The sequence below is a fragment of the Hylobates moloch genome, unplaced genomic scaffold (genome assembly GCF_009828535.3).
Source record: "Hylobates moloch isolate HMO894 unplaced genomic scaffold, HMol_V3 SCAFFOLD_8, whole genome shotgun sequence".
Taxonomy (NCBI): Eukaryota; Metazoa; Chordata; class Mammalia; order Primates; family Hylobatidae; genus Hylobates; species Hylobates moloch.
The window spans coordinates 71,143,689-71,165,166 of record NW_026652283.1 but is presented as its reverse complement, the minus strand read 5'-3'; the positions used below and the strand labels follow the sequence as shown (position 1 = coordinate 71,165,166).

General features: G+C 39.6%; 1 protein-coding gene across 1 annotated transcript in view; it reads left to right on the top strand.

Annotated features, from left to right (window-relative positions):
- The first annotated feature begins 1,008 nt into the window (after positions 1-1,008).
- The window catches only part of UHMK1 (U2AF homology motif kinase 1), a 33,123-nt gene continuing 12,653 nt past the window's right edge, over positions 1,009-21,478 (top strand). Inside the window, exons 1-6 of the mRNA XM_032161138.2 lie at positions 1,009-1,437; positions 3,101-3,393; positions 4,061-4,252; positions 7,188-7,282; positions 16,712-16,788; positions 16,937-17,035. Coding sequence (XP_032017029.1) covers positions 1,170-1,437; positions 3,101-3,393; positions 4,061-4,252; positions 7,188-7,282; positions 16,712-16,788; positions 16,937-17,035 — 1,024 coding nt within the window. The 5' untranslated portion in view covers positions 1,009-1,169. The remainder of the gene's footprint in view (positions 1,438-3,100; positions 3,394-4,060; positions 4,253-7,187; positions 7,283-16,711; positions 16,789-16,936; positions 17,036-21,478) is intronic.

The following is a 21,478-nucleotide window of genomic DNA, read 5'->3' as shown; positions in this document are numbered from 1 at the left end:
TTAAACTCTGTAAAATATTTGAAGAGATTTATTCTGAGCCAAATATGAGTGACCATGGCCTGTGACACAGCCCTCAGGAGATCCTGAGAACATATACCCAAGGTGGTTGGGGTGCAGCTTGGTTTTATACATTTTGGGAGACATGAGACTTCAATCAAATACATTTAAGAAATACATTGATTTGGCCCAGAAAGGTGGGATAACTCGAAGCAGGAATTGGTGGGGGGAGAAATGGGTCCTTCCAGGTTATAGGAAGATTTAAAATTTTTCTAATTGGCAATTGGTTGAAAGAGTTATCAATAGAAAGGAATGTCTGGGTTGTCATAAGAACTTGTGGAGACCAAAGTTTTATCAGGCAGATGAAGCCTCCAGGTAGCAGGCTTCCGAGAAAATAGATTGTAAATGTTTCTTACCAGACCGAAGGTCTGTGTTGACCTTAACCAGAGAGGTATGAGGCTAGTCGGACCCCCACTTCCCGTCATGGCCTGAACCAGAATTTTAGAGTGCCCTGGCCTAGGAGAAAGTCCATTCCGATGGCTGGCGGCGCGGGGGGCTTAGAATTGTTATTTTTCGTTTACATCTAAAAGAAGCACAAAGGTCTAGGCATCCAGAATCATGGGTTCTGGTGACCGTGGAGCTGGAGGTGATGGTAAAGTCTCTCTTTTTGTTCCTCGGGTGTTTTCCTTGGGATCCTTTCTATGAGAAATGTAGGCTGGGTTTTATTTTTCTGGGTTCCTAGTGGTGAGGTAAGGTGAGGTGCCTCAACAAGAAAAAGGACCAGTTTTAGCTTCAGGTCTATGTGTAAGCGGTTAACACTGGGCCTGGAATGGTAGATATTCAATAATTAAGGTTACTTCTTATTCTCGGTTCTTTTTTCCAAACCCAGCGCGTCTAATCACTTCTAGGCCCCGCCCCTTCTGAGACCCCCCCCCCCCCAGCCCCCCCTTCGTCCTATAAGATAGGCTCTTCCTCCATTTCCGGCTTCTGGGGCTCGGGTGCTCCACGGCTTCCGGTGTCATGGCTGCTTGAAGTCCGGGGAGTCGGTGAGGCGGCTGCAGGTCACTCCCTGCGGAGCCGCTGGTCCGGCTGGCGGGGATGTGACCGCCGGCCCGGCCGGCCTGCCTCAGGCGTCGCGTCAGCTCCCGTGTCCGTGCCCTTAACCCACACCGATGGCGGGATCCGGCTGCGCCTGGGGCGCGGAGCCGCCGCGTTTTCTGGAGGCCTTCGGACGGCTGTGGCAGGTACAGAGCCGTCTGGGTAGCGGCTCCTCCGCCTCGGTGTATCGGGTTCGCTGCTGCGGCAACCCTGGCTCGCCCCCCGGCGCCCTCAAGCAGTTCTTGCCGCCAGGAACCACCGGGGCTGCGGCCTCTGCCGCCGAGTATGGTTTCCGCAAAGAGAGGGCGGCGCTGGAACAATTGCAGGGTCACAGAAACATCGGTAATTGCCGCTGTCTCCTTTCTCTTCTTGCCCAGGTCACAGTCCGAGCACACTCTTCCTCCCGCTGTCTGGCGTTCCATCTTCCTCCCCTTCTGCGGGAGAAGCGGATCTAGCCCTCTTTATCACCCCATCCAGGCCCCTTTCCGCTTTCACTTTATTACTGTCTGCGGTATAGTGGAGTTGGTGGTCTGCTTTGCCAGGTGTCACATAGATGCTCAGTAAATTCTGTCTTCGAGTCTCATCGGAGAATGCCGCATTCATTAGCATACAGAAATATCTTTTCTAGTGTGAGGAGGCATGTCTGCTAGATTGTCGTGTCTTGTTGGAAATTTTTGAATCTTTGCATACCAGTAGAAAATGGGAACTATGTCTGGGCCTTATGACATCAATGCTAGTAACTCATATAGCTCATATGTTACATCTTTAGTACGGATTTGGAAGAAATGATTCACAATTCCATGGGAGCCCTTATAGAACTGTGAAATTTAGGAACACTATGCCTTTGCTGTCGTGAGGCTGTTTCAAGAATCAGATACTCAGAATGTAAGATATGTAATGATCACTGATGATTGATCTGTGAAAAGGTTTCATTTTCATTACACGACAGAAAACTTATCATTAGCTTTGGTTATTAAAGAAAAGTCTTATTTCCTAGCAAGTATGATGCATGTTTAATTTGAAGAGTGAGTTGTTTTATAATACCATTTGGGAGAAGGATTAACACTAGTGCTACATTTTTTTAGTTTACTAAATGGTCTGTTACTATAACCTTGGTATTGAAAAGGGAAAAATTTTGCAAGCCTAAGGACTTGCCGAATCTCTGCAAGATTAAAATTTTATCCGGAAAGTCTTAATCTTTTTGTTAGTATTTAGATTATAGAGAGCTGTTTATTTTTCTGTTTTAGTTTTTTTTTGAGACAAGTTCTTACTGTGTCACCCAGGCTGGAGTACAATGGCGAGATCACAGTTCACTCCAGCCTCCAGTTCCTCCTAAAGCCGTTCTCCTGCCTCAGCCTCGCAGGTAGCTGGGACTACAGGCGCGTAGCACCACGCCTGGCTAATTTTTTGTAGAGAAGAGGTCCCCTTTTGTTACCCAGGCTGGTCTCCAAACTCCTGGGCTCAAGCAATCCTCCTGCCTCGGTCTCCCAGAATGCTGGGATCACAGGCATGAGCCACCGTGACAGACCTGGACTGCTGCTTTGGATGAAGAAGCAATCTTTGGTTTTTGCACATTGTGACGTTCCTTTTAAAAGAGTTACTTAATATTTGGATTTTTACTTAAAAAAATTTTTTTAGGGACCTCATGATGCAACAGTAAGTTTTATTTATTTATATTTTGGATTTTCACTTTTAATCATTTTTGCTTGGCACTCCAAGTTCGTGTTCACCACCACTGAGTACTTGGTGAAACACAAATTGAGTAACTGTACCATATTTAGTATCTGTGAATGGTAATCAGCTGTTGTAGGCTGTCTCATCTTATTTTTATTAAAATAACCCAATTGCCAAAATATCTTATTCATGGGAAAAATAAATTACAGTGGAAGCTTGCTCAGCAAAGTTATCCTTATCTAGACTATCTCAAATTTGTACTGCAGTTACCTACTTTAATAGTGACTTACTCTGAGTCTGATTTTTAAAGTATTACAATTTCTTTTTCTAGTGACTTTGTATGGAGTGTTTACAATCCACTTTTCTCCAAATGTGCCATCACGCTGTCTGTTGCTTGAACTCCTGGATGTCAGTGTTTCGGAATTGCTCTTATATTCCAGTCACCAGGGTTGTTCCATGTGGATGATACAGCACTGTGCCCGAGATGTTTTGGAGGCCCTTGCTTTTCTTCATCATGAGGGCTATGTCCATGCGGACCTCAAACCACGTAACATATTGTGGAGTGCAGAGAATGAATGTTTTAAACTCATTGACTTTGGACTTAGCTTCAAAGAAGGCAATCAGGTAAGAAACAACCTTTTCTTTTCTCTCACAGTTTAAAATGTAGTGGTTGAAGCCAAATATTTTTAAATGACAAGGGTAGTTTAGTAGGGACTTAGAAGTCATTTTAACCTAAAATACTGAAATGCCAGGGGATGCAGTAAATGAGAAGAATTTCATTGCCACCGTGTAAAAAAAAGGACATAATGTTTGGGTCAGGTAGGAGGAGCCAGTAAAGCACGAGAGCTCTGGAATTATTAAAAGTACTTAACCTATATAGAATGTTTTTTTAAATTTTATGCGTGTTTGGCTAATTGCTGAGTTACTATTCCTGGTCTCTTCAGTGTTGGGGCTGTATCTCGTGGCAGAATGCATATGATAGTTCTGCCAAATCCTCTTTTCTCCATGGTTTATCGTTTCTTTGCAGAGTGTCCTTATTATCAGCAATGCCTAATAGGTAAGAAACAATCCAAAGAAGACTTCTTTATGAGCACTATATGGAAATGTACAGCCTGCCTCTGAGAACTGCCCAGTTAATGAACCAAAGAATTATGGTAACCGAGGACTAAAAATTTTTAGTATTTAGCTTGGCAGTGGGTTTACTGCACTCTTAGGGAAGTAAATTCACTGTAGAGATGGATAGAAAGGGAGCAGCTTTTTATTGGTTGTAATATTTACTCATCTTTTTTAGGATGTAAAGTATATTCAGACAGACGGGTATCGGGCTCCAGAAGCAGAACTGCAAAATTGCTTGGCCCAGGCTGGCCTGCAGAGTGATACAGAATGTACCTCAGCTGTTGATCTGTGGAGCCTAGGAATCATTTTACTGGAAATGTTCTCAGGAATGAAACTGAAACATACAGTCAGATCTCAGGAATGGAAGGTAAACTTCACCAGTGCTTTGCTTTGGGGTCCTTACTTAAGAGTATTCAATTTATGATGATTCTTTTTTTTCTTCTTTTGAGATGGAGTTTCACTCTTTCGCCCAGGCTGGAGTGCAGTGGCGCAATCTCAGCTCACTGCAACCTCCACCTTCCGGTTTCAACCAATTCTCCTGCCTCAGCCTCCTGAGTAGCTGGGATTACAGGCACCAGCCACCATGCCCGGCTAATTTTTGTATTTTTAGTAGACACGGGGTTTCACCATGTTGGCCAGTCTGGTCTCAAACTCCTGACCTCATGATGCGCCCACCTGGGCCTCCCCAAGTGCTGGGATTACAGGCATGAGCCACTGCGCCTGGCCAATTATGATGATTCTTTTAGAGAACTCTTGATTGCTGTCTGTTGTCCATACTCCTCTTTTTCTATTTATGATACTTGAATGCCACTACCAACTCCTATGGCTATCGATGTGCTAGTGAGTATTGCATTCTTATTGTTCCTAGCCTGTGGCTTGGCATATAGTAAGTGCTTGATAAAACGTTTGAATGAATGCATTTTCCTGAAGAAGCAAAAGTGGTTTCTTTTGTTTACTAACAGTAATATTAAGTTCTAAAGTGTTACTAATACAACCATAGCTTATAAGTTAAGTGATAATTTTCATAGATTATCTTAACTGCTTTACAGTTAAAAAATATTTTTGCTGGGCGTGGTGGCTCACACCTGTAATCCCAGCACTTTTGGAGGCTGAGGTGGTAGGCTCACTTGAGACCAGGAATTTGAGACCAGCCCAGGCAACGTAGTGAGACCCTGGTCTCTAGTAAAAAAAAAAAAAAAAAAAAAATTATAAAAGGTATTTTAATACTTGTTTAATATCAAGACCAATAATCATTCCAAAGCATTGTATTTATTAAACCTCAAAAAATTAGCTGGGTGTGATGGCACACACCAGTAGTCTCAGCTACCCAGGAGGCTGAGGCAGGAGGATCACTTAAACAGTAGCCTAAAGGATACTGATATTATCACAACATTAAAGTCCCACAATACCTTTGAAAACATACTGTAGTTAATTCCTAATTTATAAACGCACAAAAAGTTCATTCAAATATTAGAGGTTTGGAACTTAGATACTGAGCAACAAGTTTTTGATACTAAGCAACAAGTATTTTTTTGAGCATCTAATGCATACTGTATAGCTATTATAACATATAGTTTTGTTTCTTTTAAACATCTAGTCACTGATTTCTGTTGTAGCATTTCCTGGAAGGGATATTTTAATAGCCCAGTGTATGTAACTGATGCTTTTATGGGTAAAAATTGCTTTCTTGGGAGTAAAATCAGTATCATTCTTTATTATTGATATCCCAAACAATCAAGAGTCTAAGTATTCTTTCTTAGTGCTAATCCAGACATAGATCAGTTATTTGAATGAGCTTTGACTGTCTTTGGGCCTTTTGGACTATATCTGCTTGGCCTAGAGCTCATCAGAACTAGATGACATACAGATTTGTGTGAAATTTAGAGGGGTGATGTGTAGTGATGGGATCTCCAATATATGCCTCTAGATAAAACATTATTTTTCTGTTTTATCACTCTCTATGGAGGCAAAATTGCCAACTGATTATGAGCATAGGCTCTAAAGTCAAGCTACTAGGGTTTGTATCTTGCCTCCACAAAGCTCTTACTAAGTTATTTATTTAGATTCACTAAGCCATGGTTTGCTTTCTTTAAAATGAGGATAATAATGGCATCTATCTCATAAGACTATTGAGGTTAATAAAGAAATGATACTTTTAGCAAGCAGCTCGTGGTAAGTATTTAATAAATTTTACTGATAATGATAGTATCTGTTCTTTTAACTCATGTACACAGTTCTAAATTTCTGAGTTAGCATAGTATTCAAGGAGAAAATATATTCTGTACAGATTTAGAGAATGAGTAATATGACAAATAAGATGTTTTAATACTGCATCATATTCACTTTGATAGTTTATTTAAGCTTGAAAACCAATTGAAAGGCCGGGCGCGGTGGCTCACGCCTGTAATCCCAGCACTTTGGGAGGCCGAGGCGGGTGGATCACGAGGTCAGGAGATCGAGACCACGGTGAAACCCTGTCTCTACTAAAAATACAAAAAATTAGCTGGGCACGGTGGCGGGCGCCTGTAGTCCCAGCTGCTCCGGAGGCTGAGGCAGGAGAATGCGTGAACCCGGGAGGTGGAGCTTGCAGTGAGCCGAGATTGCGCCACTGCACTCCAGCCTGGGCGACAGAGTGAGACTCCGTCTCAAAAAAAAGAAAACCAATTGAAGACTCGTCACAGAGATACCCTGAGTCACCTATTACACATTCATTTTTGCATTAAACTACATTCTTATGTGGTTTCTTTGGTATTTATTTTTTATTCTTTCATCTAGTAGATGTTCATAGAGTGCTAGGTGCTGAAAATGAAGAAAAAAATGTTCTTCTCTAGAAGGGTATAATTATGTATATTATTTCCTCTGTTAAGATTGTAGGCTCTTGCTGGGCACGAAGACTCACACTTATAGTCGCAGCACTTTGGGAGGCCACAGTGGGCAGATCACTTGAGCCCAAGAGTTTGAGACCAGCCTGGGCAACATATTGAAACCCCGTATCTACAAAAAATACAAAAAATTAGCTGGATGTGATGGCACACACCTGTATTTCCAGCTATGCAGAAGGCTGAGGCAGGAGGATCACTTAAACCTGGGAGGCAGAGGTTGCAGTGAGCTGAGATTGTGTCACTGCACTACAGCCTGGGTGGCAGAGCAAGACCCTGTCTCCAAAAAAAAAAAAGAAAAGATTGTAGCCTCTCAGAAGATAGTGTTTTCTGTTGCATTTTACTCTCAAATAGTGCTATATGCCTAGTACTCAATAAATACAGACTGAATAACCAAAGGAAAACTTTTCTCCGTTTTTTAAGGCAAACAGTTCTGCTATTATTGATCACATATTTGCCAGTAAAGCAGTGGTGAATGCCGCAATTCCAGCCTATCACCTAAGAGACCTTATCAAAAGGTATGTTACACGTACCGTAAACTTGCTTTGCATACATGTACTATGTGAAATGGTATGTCTTTTTTCTCTCTGAACAGATTTATATTATTATTTCTAGTTTGCTTGATCCATGTAGGGGTTTTGTTCCCCTAGAAATAAGTCTATGCAGGCTAGCTTCCTGTAAGGAACATAAGTAATGAAATAGTTTTACCAAATTTGTTTTCAAAGGAATGTTCTTTTGCTCATAGTATCAGATGTTAAGCTTTTCCTGGCAGCTGCCTTTTCACTGGAAGATAGATTCACTGTACCTTTGGCCTCTCATAGCGCTGGCAGTTCTATATGCTTGATGGAAAGCAGGTTTTTAAAGAGAGTCTTTATTAAATAAAGATTGAATTTGTTTTTGGACTACTCCCCTCCCCCCAAAAAAAGACCTAAAAACCATTTCGAATAGATAGTTTTTTATTATACTTTAAATAATTACTCTTGACAACGGTCTGGGGACAGATACAGTTTTTCTGATATCTGAATAGATCCAAATACAATAGATATTTTGAAAATACAAATGTGTACAGTCGTGTCATTTAACAATAGGGATCTGTTGTGAGAAATACGTTGTTAGGTGATTTTGCCATGCCGACATCATAGAGTACTTACATAAACGTAAATGATACAGACTTCTGCCCACATCTAGGCTATATGGCACAGTCTATTGCTCTTAGGCTACAACCTATATAGCGTGTTACTGTACCAAATACTATAGACAGTTGTAGTACAATTGTAAGTATTGTGTCTAAACATAGAAAAGGTACACTAAAAATATAGTATAAGAGATTAAAAATGGTATACCTTATAGGGCACTTAACCATGAATGGAGCTTGCAGGACTGGAGTTGCTCTGGGTGATTCAGTGAGTGAGTGGTGAGTGAATGTGAGGGCCTAGGACATTACTGTACACTATAAGACTAAGGGTAAACACTGTATGCTTTGCCTACACTAAATTTATTTTAAAATTTTTTCTTTCTTTTTTTGAGACAGAATCTCACTCCATCACCCAAGCTGGAGTGCAGTGGCAAAATCTTGGCTCACTGCAACCTCTGCCTCCCAGATTCAAGCGATTCTTGTGCCTCAGCCTCTCGAATAGCTGGAATTACAGGTGCATGCCACCATGCCCAGCTAATTTTTGTATTTTTAGTAGAGACGGGGTTTCACCATGTTGGCTAGGTTGGTCTCGAACTCCTGACCTCAAGTGATCTGTCTGCCTCAGCCTCCCAAAGTGCTGGGATTACAGGTGTGTGCCACCGCTTCTGGCCCAAATTTTTTTTCTTCTGTAATAAATTAACTTTAGCTTAACTGTAACTTTTTTACTTTATAAACTTTAATTTTTCTTTATCTTACTTTTAAAATTTTTTGTTAAAAACAGACACAAGCACACGTTAGCCTAAACCTACACAGGGTCAGGTTCATCAATATCATTGTCTTCCACTTCCACATATTGTCTTACTGGAATGTCTGCGGGGCAGTGACATGCATAGAGCTACCATCTCCTATGTTAACAATGCCTTCTTTTGGAATACCTCACAAAGGACCTGCCTGAGACTATTTTATAGTCAACTTTTTGGGGGAGGGGGATGTACTTTAAAATAGGAATAAAAAAATACATAGTTATAAATACATAAGCCAGTAACACAGCTATGTATTGTCATTATCAAGTACAGTAGTTTTGTTTACATCTGTGTCCTAACCGCAACACATTACTCACCTGCATTACCACAAGCATGTGAGTGATGTGTTGTGATAGGACATTATGATAGCTACAATGTCACTAGGCGATAGGAATTTTTCAGCCCAGTATAATTTTATGAGATCGCTGTCGTATATGTGGTCCATTGTTGACCAAAATGTCATTATGCAGTGTATGACTGTGTTATTAAATAGTACGCTTCTCAGGTTGCTAGACTATGGACTGGAAGTGAATAAAATAATTTGTATGCTAGAAAAGTATGGATCCCTTGTCTGAGTTAGAGTATTACAGTTTCCTTTGAATATTGGCCCTATAAACCTTTAAATTAGTTTTATTAACTCTTTACTTTGAAATAGTTACAGACTCACAGGACTTTGCAAAAATGTTACAGAGAGGTCCCTACCATTTACCCAGTTTCCCCCAGTGGTGACTTTTTACATAACTGTAGTATATATAGTATCAAAACCAGTAAATTGAAATGGTATAATCCACATGATTTATTCCGATTTCACCAATTTTACGCATACTTACTTGTGTGTGTTTTTCAAATTAGTTTTAAATAGCTGTTAGTATCTGATTGATATGAGATATTATAAATTGCATTTTACATTGAAGAGATGGGAGTGAAAAATTATAAAATGGATTCTAGCCTGGAAGTTAAATTTTCATCTAAGTTCTAGTATTGACTTTCTTATTTTTACTTTTTTTAAATAATAGCCCCCCCCCACCATTTTACATAGAATACTAAATTTGGAAACTATAGAAAGTCATGATGAGGAAAATAAAAATTATAAACCCACATTCTAGTGTTAGCACTTTGGTGTATTTCCTTCCACTATTTTTCTGCATTGCATCATATATGCATGCAAGTCACTGAACCTTTTTTGTTGCTGTTGTTGAATAAAGCACAGACACTAAAAACACTAATTAAACAAATGTGTAGCTTAATCTGTAGGAACATTGTACCCATCTTGTAACTACCATTCACATCAAGAAATAAAACTTTGCCGGTCACCCCGGACGTCCTATATGTGTCTCATCCCAATCTTATACATTTTTGTTTCCTTGAGTGTCTTATATATTACTGTATGTGTTTCTGTTGAAAGTTTGGTGACTCAGTAATTGCCTTTTCATTAAAAGTCACTTGGTCTTCCAGCCTGGCCAAAATGGTGAAACCCCGCCTCTACTAAAAATACAAAAAAATTAGCTGGGCGTGGTGGCATGTGCCTGTAATCCCAGCTACTGGGGAGGCTGAGGCAGAGAATTGCTTGAACCCGGGAGGCGGAGGTTGCAGTGAGCTAAGATCGTGCCACTGCTATCCAGCCTGGGCAACAGAGCGAGACTCTGTCTCAAGAAAAAAAAAAAGTCACTTGGTCTTCTTGTCTGGATGCCCAGAGGATTTTAACTTACTCTTCAATGTATAGTAATTTTATCAAAATATATTTTGATTTTGATTGTTCTGGGTCAGTATTCTCAGAAATATGGTATGTCTCTTAAATTACAGTTTTTTAATTTTTTTCTGTTCTTTTTGGTTTTCACTTTCATGTCCTCCTAGTCTACATATGTTTGATTTTCTTTGCCTTATATTCAATATTGCCATTTTTTCTTTTCTTTTTTTTTTTTTTTTTTGAGACGGAGTTTTTGCTCTGTTGCCCAAGCTGGAGTACAGTGGCACAATCTCGGCTCACTGCAACCTCTGTCCCCTGGGTTCAAGCAATTCTCCCACATCAGCCTCCCAAGTAGCTGGGATTACAGGCTACTGCCACCACGCCTGGCTAATTTCTGTATTTTTAGTAGAGACAGGGTTTTACCATGTTGGCCAGGCTGGTCTCGAACTCCTGATCTCATGATCCACCTGCCTTGGCCTCCGAAAGTGCTGGGATTACAGGTGTGAGCCACAGCGCCCAGCTGCCATTTTATCTTGATTCTATATTATCTCTTTTTCCTTTCTTCTTAAAAAAGAGACGAGGTCCCACCATGTGCCAGGCTGGTCTTGAACTCAAGTGACCTTCCAGCCTCAGTTTCCCAAAATGCTGGGATTACAGGCATAAGCCACCACCCCCAACCCATTATTTCTTTTTTCTTCTTTTTTTTTTTTTTTTGTGAGATGGAGTCTCACTCTGTCGCCCAGGCTGGAGTGCAGTGGCACAATCTCGGCTCACTGCAAGCTCTGCCTCCCGGGTTCACGCCATTCTCCTGCCTCAGCCTCCCGAGTAGCTGGGACTACAGGCGCCCGCTACCACACCCGGCTAATTTTTTGTATTTTTAGTAGAGACAGGATTTCACCATGTTAGCCAGAATGGTCTCGATCTCCTGAACTCGTGATCCACCTGCCTCGGCCTCCCCAAATGTGATTACAGGCATGAGCCACCGTGTCCCGCCTCTTTTTAATTTTTAAAAATATCCTCCTTTTTGCCTACTATTTCTCTTTAAGACATCATTTGTTGTGTTTATTCATCCTTGTACCTTTTGTGTAATTTTATTTTATGAAATGATTTTTTAAAATGTCTAATTCTTTCCTGAGTTCTATTACCTTATTTTTGTGATTTTCTATTTTTTTTTCTGTTGCTTTCACATCTTGTACCATTTCTTAAAAATGTCTTTAGCTCATTTGAGTTTTTGCAGGGGGAGGAGAAGACAGAGTCTCACTCTGTCACCCAGGTTGGAGTGCAGTGGCGCAGTGCTCACTGCGACCTCCGCCTCTCAGTTTTTAGCGTTCCTCCCTCCTCACCCTCCCGAGTAGCTGGGATTACAGGCAGATGCTGCCAGGCCCAACTAATTTTCGTGTTTTTAGTAGAGACAAGGTTTCACCATGTTGGCCAGGCTAGTCTGGAATGCCTGCCCTCAAGTGATCTGCTTGCCTCAACCTCCCAAAGTGCTGGGATTATGGGCGTGAGCCACCACACCTGGCCATTTAGCTCATTTTGAAATGGTAGGTTTTAATGGCCAGGCGTGGCCATTTAGCTCATTTTGAAATGGTAAGCTCACGCCCATAATCCCAGCACTTTGAGAGGTTGAGGCGAGCAGACCACTTGAGGTCTGGAGTTCCAGACTAGCATGGCCAACATGGTGAAATCCCGTCTCTACTAAAAACACAATTTAGCTGGGCCTAGCAGCATCTGCCTGTAATCCCAGGTACTCTGGAGGCTGAGGCAGGAGGATCGATTGAATCCCAGAGGTGGAGGTTGCAGTGAGCCGAGATTGCACCACTGCACTTCAGCCTGAGTGACAGAGCAAGACTCTGTCTCAAAAAAAAAAAAAAAAAAAAAAAAAACAGGTAGATTATAATGGTCATGTCTTTCTGGCATACATTATCTGAGATTTATCATTTTGCAGTTTTTTTTGTGTGTGTGCAATAGATACTTTTCTCTTCTCTTCTCTTCTCTTCTCTTTTCTCTTCTCTTCTCTTCTCTTCTTTTGAGGCAGGGTCTCTCTCTGTGACCCAGGCTAGAGTGCCGTGGTGTGATCACAGCTCACTGCAGCTTTAAGCAATCCTCCCACCTTAGCCTCCGAGGTAGCTGGGACCACAGGCATGCACCACCATGCCTGGTTTATTTTTTTTTTGTAGACAAAGTTACACTATGATGCCCAGGCTGATTTCAAGCTCCTGGGCTCAGGTAATCCTCCTGTCTTTGCCTTCCAAAGTGCTGGGATTACAGGCATGAGCCACCAGGCACAGTCAGTTATAATCCTTTTTATGTTGCTCATTTTTATGTGAAAATTATTTTCCTAAACTTATAAGAAAATATACTTGGTATAACTTTTCTTATTATATAGGGCTCCCTCTTCTATTGTTTTGTGTAATGTTCCCCAAAAAGTGGCTTTTTTCAGAGATCTCCTGGCTCTTCTCTTCTGCTTTTTTCTGGTGCCTCTCTCTCTCCCCTCATGCTGCTCAATTTGGATTCTGTTCCCAAGATTTCTTCTCACTGTGGGACTTTGCACTGAAAGAAAGCTTTGGCTGGTTAGTTTTAAGAGGTCTTAGTGTCTAGATTACTCCAACCTCTTATGATTTTACAAAGAATGCCTTGTATTCACTTGGTATTAGAATGTATAACCCCTTATAGTTTCAGCTGCTTTTCTCCAGCATCTTGCTGTGCAGTCCAATGAGTACCTTTTGGCTGTTTGGGGTTATTTTTTTTCTGGTTCATCAGATCAATTGTAGCTTTCCTCTGCCTTCTTACACATAGATGCCAATATAGTGCAAATCTTACGGCTATTGATAGTTTGGCACTATAGGTTTGTGTGTGTGTGTGTGTGTGTGTGTGTGTGTATGATGGAGTCACACTCTGTTGCCCAGGCTGGAGTGCAGTGGCACTATCTCGGCTCACTGCAACCTCCGCCCCCCAGATTCAAGTGATTCTCCTGCCTCAGCCTCCCAAATAGCTGGGACTACAGGTGCACGGCACCATGCCTGGCTAATTTTTTGTATTTTTTAGTAGAGACGGTGTTTCACCATGTTGGCCAGGCTGGTCTCAAACTCCTGACCTGAAGTGATCCACCCACCTCTGCCTCTCAAATTGCTGGGATTACAGGCGTGAGCCACCAAGCCCGGCCTAGTTTTTGTTTTCTTGTTTTTTTTTGTTGTTGGTTTTTTTTGTTTGTTTTTTTGAGATGGAGTCTCGCTCTGTCGCCCAGGCTGGAGTGCAGTGGCGCGATCTCGGCTCACTGCAAGCTCCACCTCCCAGGTTCACGCCATTCTCCTGCCTCAGCCTCTCCGAGTAGCTGGGACTACAGGCGCCCGCCACCACGCCCGGCTAATTTTTTGTATTTTTAGTAGAGACAGGGTTTCACCGTGGTCTCGATCTCCTGACCTCGTGATCCGCCCGCCTCGGCCTCCCAAAGTGCTGGGATTACAAGCGTGAGCCACCGCGCCCGGCCTAGTTTTTGTTTTTTAAGTGGCTTATTTTTACTTTATAAATGCTTACTTACAATAAGGAAATAATGGTCTTTTTATGCCACAAACACTTCAGTAGCTATATAGAGATATATACAATAATTTTATTAGACTATAACAGCATCTCGGTCTTTTTTTTAATGACATAAAATTGTATGTATCATGTACGTATTTTAAAGTATATATACATTATGGAATGATTAAATCTAGTTAATGAACAAAAGCATTATTTTACATAGTTATCATTTTTTGTGATGAGAGTGCTTAACATTCACTCCCTATGTTTTTCAAGAATCCAATATATCATCATTAAGTAGAATCACCATGTTGTGCAGTAGATCTCTTGAACTTATTCTTTCTATCTAACTGTAATTAGGCATCTTTTGGCTTTGGCCAATGTCTCCCCAAACTCCTCTCTCCTCTAACGCCCCCACTCAGCCTCTAGTAACACCATTCTTCTCTCTACTTCTGTGACATCAACACTTTTTAGAATTCATGTATGAGTGAGATCATGCTGTATTTGTCTTTCTGGACCTGGCTTATAACACTTAACATGATGCCCTACAGGTTCATCTGTGTTGAAAGTGACAAGATTTGCTCCTTTTCAATGGCTGAATAGTATTCCATTGTGTATATATATCATATTTTCTTTTTTTACTCATCTGTGTTTTCCTTTTTTTTTTTTTTTTTACTTTTTACACTCATCTTTTTTTATTTTTATTTTTTTTAAGCTAACATGCAAGAAATGAACACTTACCTGTTAATAGATACTTAGGTTGATTCCATATCTTGTCTATTGTGAATAGTGCTGCAACAAACATGGGCCTACAGGTATCTCTTCATCATACTGATTTCATTTCTTTTGGATATATACCCAGTAGTGGGATTGCTGGTAGTTCTTTTTCAAAAAATTTTTTAAAGGGCCTCCATACTACTTTCCATAATGGCTTTACTAATTTATATTCCCACCAACAATGTGTATGGATTCCCTTTTCTTTATGTCTTTTGTCTGTTTGATAATAGCTATTATAGTAGATATGAGGTGATACCTCATTGTGGTTTTGGTTTTTCATTTTCCTGATGATTAGCGATATTGAGCATTTCTCATATACTGTTGGCCATTTTTATGTGTTCTTTTGAGAAATGTTTGTTCAGGTCTTTTGCCCATTTTTTAATTGGGCTATTTCCTTGCTATTAAGTTGTTTGAGCTCTTTTTTTTCTTTTTTCTTTTTTTTTTTTGAGACAGGGTCTCTTTCTGTTGCCAAGGCTGTAGCGCAATAGTGTAAACATGGCTCACTGCAGCCCTGAATTCATAGGGTCAAGTGATCCTGGAACTACAGGTGCATGCCACCACACCAGCTAATTTTTAAATTTTTTTGTAGAGAGAGGATCTTGCCATGTTGCCTAGGCTGGTCTCGGACTCCTGGGCTCAGTCCTCCCACCTCTGCCTCCCAAAGTTCTGGGATTACAGATAAGAGCTACCACACCCAGCCAAATTGAGTTCCTTATATATTTTGTATATTACTCCCCTAGCAGATGTATAGTTTGTAAATATTTTCTCCCATTCTGTAAGTTGTCTCTTCACCCTGTTCATTGTTTCCTTGGCTGTGCAGAAGGATTTTAGTTTGATATAATCCCATTTGTCTGTTTTTGCTTTTGTTGTTTGTGCCGTTGAAGTTATATTCAAAAATTCAATGCCCAGAACAATGTTGTGCAGCTTTTCTCCTGTTTTCTTCTAGTAGTTTTGGGTCTTAGATTTAAATTGCTAATCCATTTTGAGTTGATTTTTGTGTAGGTGAGAGATAAGGGTTTAATTTTATTCTTTGGCGTGTTAATACCCAGTTTTTCCCAGCACCGTTTATTGAAAATACTGTCCTTTCCCCATTGTGTATACTTGGTACCTTTGTTGAAAATCAGTTGGTTGTAAATATTTTTTTTTCCCTGGGCTCTCTGATCTGTTTCATCAGTCTGTGTGTGTTTTCATATCAATACCATGCTGTTTTGGTTACTGTAGCTTTGTAGAACTTTTCTGAAGTCAGGTAGTATGGTGCTTCCAGCTTTGTTCTTTTTTCTCAAGATTGCTTTGGCTATTTAGGGTGTCCCTATGGTTTTTGTTATAGGTATTGTCCATGGGTTTTTGGTTTTGCTATCTAGTTGCTTTATTATTAGAGAAATTTGATGAGATTCAACAATCATCCCACCACTATCTTTTTTTTTAATTGTGTTACCCTAAATCTATGTCTTTTTTGTCACTCACTGTTATAGAATGTGGATCACTTTGCAGTGTTTCATTTATTAATCAAAAGTGTTATTTTAAATCACAGTATAATGTCATAGGTATGTATCATGAATTACTAAACCACTTACTAATAAATAACATTTGTATTCTTTATAAGTGAATGGTTCAATAAGTCATGCTAATATAATTAATACTGTGATGAACATTTAGACATTCTTTTTTTGAGACGGAGTCTTGCTCTTTTCGCCCAGGCTGGAGTGCAGTGGCGCAATCTCGGCTCACTGCAAGCTCCGCCTCCCGGGTTCACGCCATTCTCCTGCCTCAGCCTCTCCGAGTAGCTGGGACTACAGGCGCCCGCCACCACGCCCAGCTAAGTTTTTGTATTTTTTTTTTAGTAGAGACGGGGTTTCACCGTGGTCTCGATCTCCTGACCTTGTGATCCGCCCGCCTCGGCCTCCCAAAGTGCTGGGATTACAGGCTTGAGCCACCGCGCCCGGCCGACATTCTTACTTTCTTTAATGGTTGCATTTTCAAAAGATTCAGCAGAAATGATAAGGCACCTATTTTTGTGTTTTAGCATGCTTCATGATGATCCAAGCAGAAGAATTCCTGCTGAAATGGCATTGTGCAGCCCGTTCTTTAGCATTCCTTTTGGTAAGTTGTGTATTCTTTTATTTTTTTCTTGGTCATTTGACAGTGATACAAGACATCAGCACTAATTTATATTCCTAAATTCCTTTATCTGGTGTTCAACTTATTTGGGGGGATTTACATTTAACCATATTATGATGAATTTTAACAGCCCCTCATATTGAAGATCTGGTCATGCTTCCCACTCCAGTGCTAAGACTGCTGAATGTGCTGGATGATGATTATCTTGAGAATGAAGAGGAATATGAAGGTTAGTGTTTTCTAAATTAAATTTTAATGTGTCTTCCTTAAATAAGTCTAGAATAAACATATCTGTAACGTTTTCATATTTTCCAATTTATCTAATGAGAATATTGAACAATATGATCTCTAATATACTCTCACTTTTTTTTTTTTTTTGAGGCGGGGTTTCACTCTTGTTGCCCAGGCTGGAGTGCAGTGGCACGATCTCAGCTCATTGCAACCTCTGCCTCTTGGGTTCAAGCCTCAGCCCCCCAAGTGTGCCATCAGGCCCGGCTAATTTTGTATTTTTAGTAGGGACGGGGTTTCACCGTGTTGGTCAGCTGGTCTCAAATTCCTGACCTCAGGTGATCCACCAGCCTCAGCCTCTCAAAGTGCTGGGATTATAGGTGTGAGCCACTGTGCCCAGCCCTCTCACTTTTTTATTCATAATGTCCTTTGGACTCTTTTACATTTCATCTTTACCCAGTTAATGAAGAAGATTAATTTTCCCAATAACTTCTCTCTGGTCTGTCTCTTCTAGCCTTTCCCTATGCTTGCATTTCTCCATTTTAGCTCTCTTTTTTGCTTTTAACATTCATTCACTTAAGACATATTAACTGAGTATTTACTACGTGCTGTTGTGGAATTACTTCCTGTCTTTAGTATAGTAGGGGAGACAGCTACATAAACAATTATAGTTGTGATAATCTGAAGACAGGGTACTATACAATGGCAGAAAGGACAAGTACTTAACCCAATCTTAGTAACTGGTGAATGCTTCTCTACAGACGTTATATCTGAGCTCAGTAATTTGGAGTTGCTTGACTAAAAATTGAGGGGTTAGGAAATAAATAGCACAAACACAAAGATATGAAAGTGTCAGAAAACAGCAAATTAGTATGACTGTATCTTAAGATATTTGTTGGGGAGCAATCAGTTAAAGCTAACGAGGTAGCCAGAGTACAGACTAGTTTGCTATGTTTAAGAATTTGGATTTTATCCCAGAGATAGTAACACCAAAATACAGATATGTGAAGAACTTTGCGTCAGGTATAGAATAATATCTCGTTTATGGTTAAGTATTCAATACCTATCTGTTCTTTGTTGAATGCAGTAAGGAGTTTATTAAATAATTTTAAATGGGAGAATGACATAGTCAAACCTGTATTTTAGTAGGGACATTTTGGAAACAGAGAGGGAGTGGACTAAAACAGGGCCAAACTTAGACCAAGGACAACAGCTGTGAAGCATTTGCATCAACCTATTGTTACTACTACTAGAGAGACAATTTTGTGTAGCAGTTAAGAGTGTAGACTTAACAAAAATTAGCTGGACGTGGTGGCACACGCCTATAATCCCAGCTGCTCGGGAGGCCGAGGTGGGATAATTGCTTGAACCCAGGAGGCAGAGGTTGCAGTGACCTGAGATTGCATCACTGCACTCCAGCCTGGGCAACAGAGTAAGACCATCTCAGGAAAAAAAAAAGAGTATAGGCTGAGTTTACGTTATGCCTCTATCACTTACTAGCTTCTTTGCAGTTTTCTGCAAAAGAAGGAAACTATAGTTTCCTCATCTACAAAACGGAGATAATAAATAGTACCTATCTTGTAGAGTTGCTGTGAAAATTAAATAATGTATGAACATTTCCTAGAACCATGCCTGGCAAATAGTAAGCACTCAACAAATGTTACCTATTATTAACCACTAGAATACAAGCTGGTTTGTTTTGTTTATTGCTGTATTAATAGCACTGACACACAGTAGGCACTCAAATATTTATTGTAGGAAGAAAGGAAAGATGGAAGGAGAAATAATTTGCGAGGAGCCAATCTATCTAAATGTAGTGACTAAGTGGATATGAGAGCAAGAAGTGAGGCAGGTTGGGGTTTTGCACGAGGTATCTGAATTGAACCACTTGGCAGATGGTGGTCCTAGTTAAAGAGGTAAGGAATAAAAAAGAAAAAGCAGACCTTGGGGATTCATTTTGGACAAGAGGAATACCTCCTGTACTCACTGAAATAAGTTGGAAGAGAAAGAATTTTGGTGTGGCTGTATCTAAGTTATGTAAGTTATAAGTAAAAGTAGATAGGAAGTTAATGATGTTCCTGGATAGTAACCAAATATTTTCTGTATATGTCCTTCAGCACGCAATTTTGGACTTTTCTAATTTTTTCCCTTTATTTTATTTCAGGTCTTAACTATTATTTTGCTAACAAATGATGGTCAAATATCCTCTAGACTCTTGACCTATTTTTAATTTCTGTATCTTCTGCCCATAAATTATATAAGTTTTATGTCCTCTTAATATTTAAAATAGAAAAAAATTTAAAACACAAATCTTTATTTTATGTTTCCTTTTCCTTTTACTTTGTTTCTTGTTTTCTGGCTTCTCTTAACACTTACTTTGTCCCTAGTACTTTATATATATTACTTGAGAGGTAGTAGTTATTTTTCCAGTTTATAGATAATGGAAGTAAACTTAGGTTTATTCACAAAGCTAGTAAATATTTTTAAAGCCTGATATTTAGGTCTGTATATCTCTAAAGCTCTTATTTTTCTATTTAAAAATATCAATTGCTTAATATTAAATATTCTCCTTGTAGAAAATTAAAATGTTACAGATAAGGCTAATTATATGATAGTACCTCTTGTAAATGATTTCATGTCCCTAACAGTGTAGTGAGAGAACTGTAATTTCTTTGAGTCTGTGACCATTTTAAGAGTCTTGAGTTTTCAGGTTGTCTATCTGGAAGAAAGTCTTGCCCTCAGCATTGTTTCAGGTTACGAAGGTACAGTGGCTCTGAATTTCTTGGAATCAGTTCAGAATACTACTTAGGTCCTTTTAGTCTTCATCTTTGTAAAGACCTGCTGTCTTCATCACATCATTCTGTCTACTCCTAATAATTTTTCTCTCTTTAAAACTGAAGCTTGGCCTGTTTTTGAATAAACCTTTAGACAACCATATAACTCTCCTCCTCTATCTTGCTGTGACTTTTTTTCCGCTTTTAAATACACTGAGTCTTTACATTTTTTTTTAAATGTTTCTTAGTGTTTAAGAATCTGAAGTGAACTAAAGTGCAGCAGACAATATGGTACCATTAAATACCTTTGTTACTTTTGATGAACAAGGTCATCATGAAATAACAAGTTTCTTAGCTAGAAATTATGGTATGTGTTGGAACAGCTGTCTTGTAATCTTGATAGAGGCAGGGAAGGAAGTTAAACCTTACATTATAGACCAAATTAAATTTCAAATGAAGTAAAGATTAAAATACTAAAACAAGGGAATGAAATAGGGAAGGAGGGAAAAGAAAGGGATGAGGGAAGGAAGTAGGGCAGGTAGGAAGGAGATAATTTTTTAATATAAAAAGACATTGTAGAATTTTGTTTTTTAATATGCCTGAAGTTGGAAAGGCCTTTTTTGAATATGGCAAAAAACTCAGAAGCAGTATAATAAGCATTGAACAAAATCAACCCTGACAAAAATCACCCTAAGAAAGATTAAAAGACAAAGGATAGTTTAAAGAAAAAATATTTATAGCTCTTATTACAGTTTATGGAAAAGGAAGTAGACAAGTATTTTAGACATATGCTTTTACTCTCTATTATTATTGAAATGCTAATTAGAGCCAAACTGCAATATCTTTGTTACCCATCAAACATATTGACAGTGATGAAACATTTGATTATCCTCTTGTGGGTAAGGGTATAAGGAAACAGACATTTTTGTACATTGCTAGAGAAAGTTTACATTGGTAAACTTTTATGGAAAGCAAATTGGAAAAATTACAAATTTATGTCAATTTTGACCCAGCATTTCTATTTCTAGAATGTCAACTTAGAAATACACAAGTGAGGCTGGGCGCAGTGGCTCACGCCTGTAATCCCAACACTTTGGGAGGCCAAGGCAGGTGGATCACCTGAGGTCAGGAGTTTGAGACCAGCCTGACCAACATGGTGAAACCCTGTCTCTACTAAAAATGCAAAGATTAGCTGGGCGTGGTGGCACACGCCTGTAATCCAAGCTACTTGAGAGGCTGAGGCAGGAGAATCAATTGAACCCGGGAGGTGGAGGTTGCAGTGAGCCGAGATTGTGCCACTACACTCCAGCCTGGGCAACAGAGCAAGACTCTGTCTCAGAAAAAAAAAAAAAGGAAAGAAATACACAAATGAAATGAGATATGCTTAGGGGGGTTATATATTGCAGTACTGTTTTTAATGGTAAAAGTTCAGAAATTGTCTAATTAATCAGTACTGGACATATTAGATAACATATTGAACATTCATAGAATAAAATATTTCCTAACCATTAAAACAAATGAGAAAATTTTATGTGATAATTTGGAAATATCTTAAAGGACATATTTAATATAAAAAGCAAGGTATTTTTATAATTTCATATTTGCTTGTATATAAGTTTATAATAATTATGGCAGAATACAGAAGAAATTGGCCAGGCATGGTGGCTCAC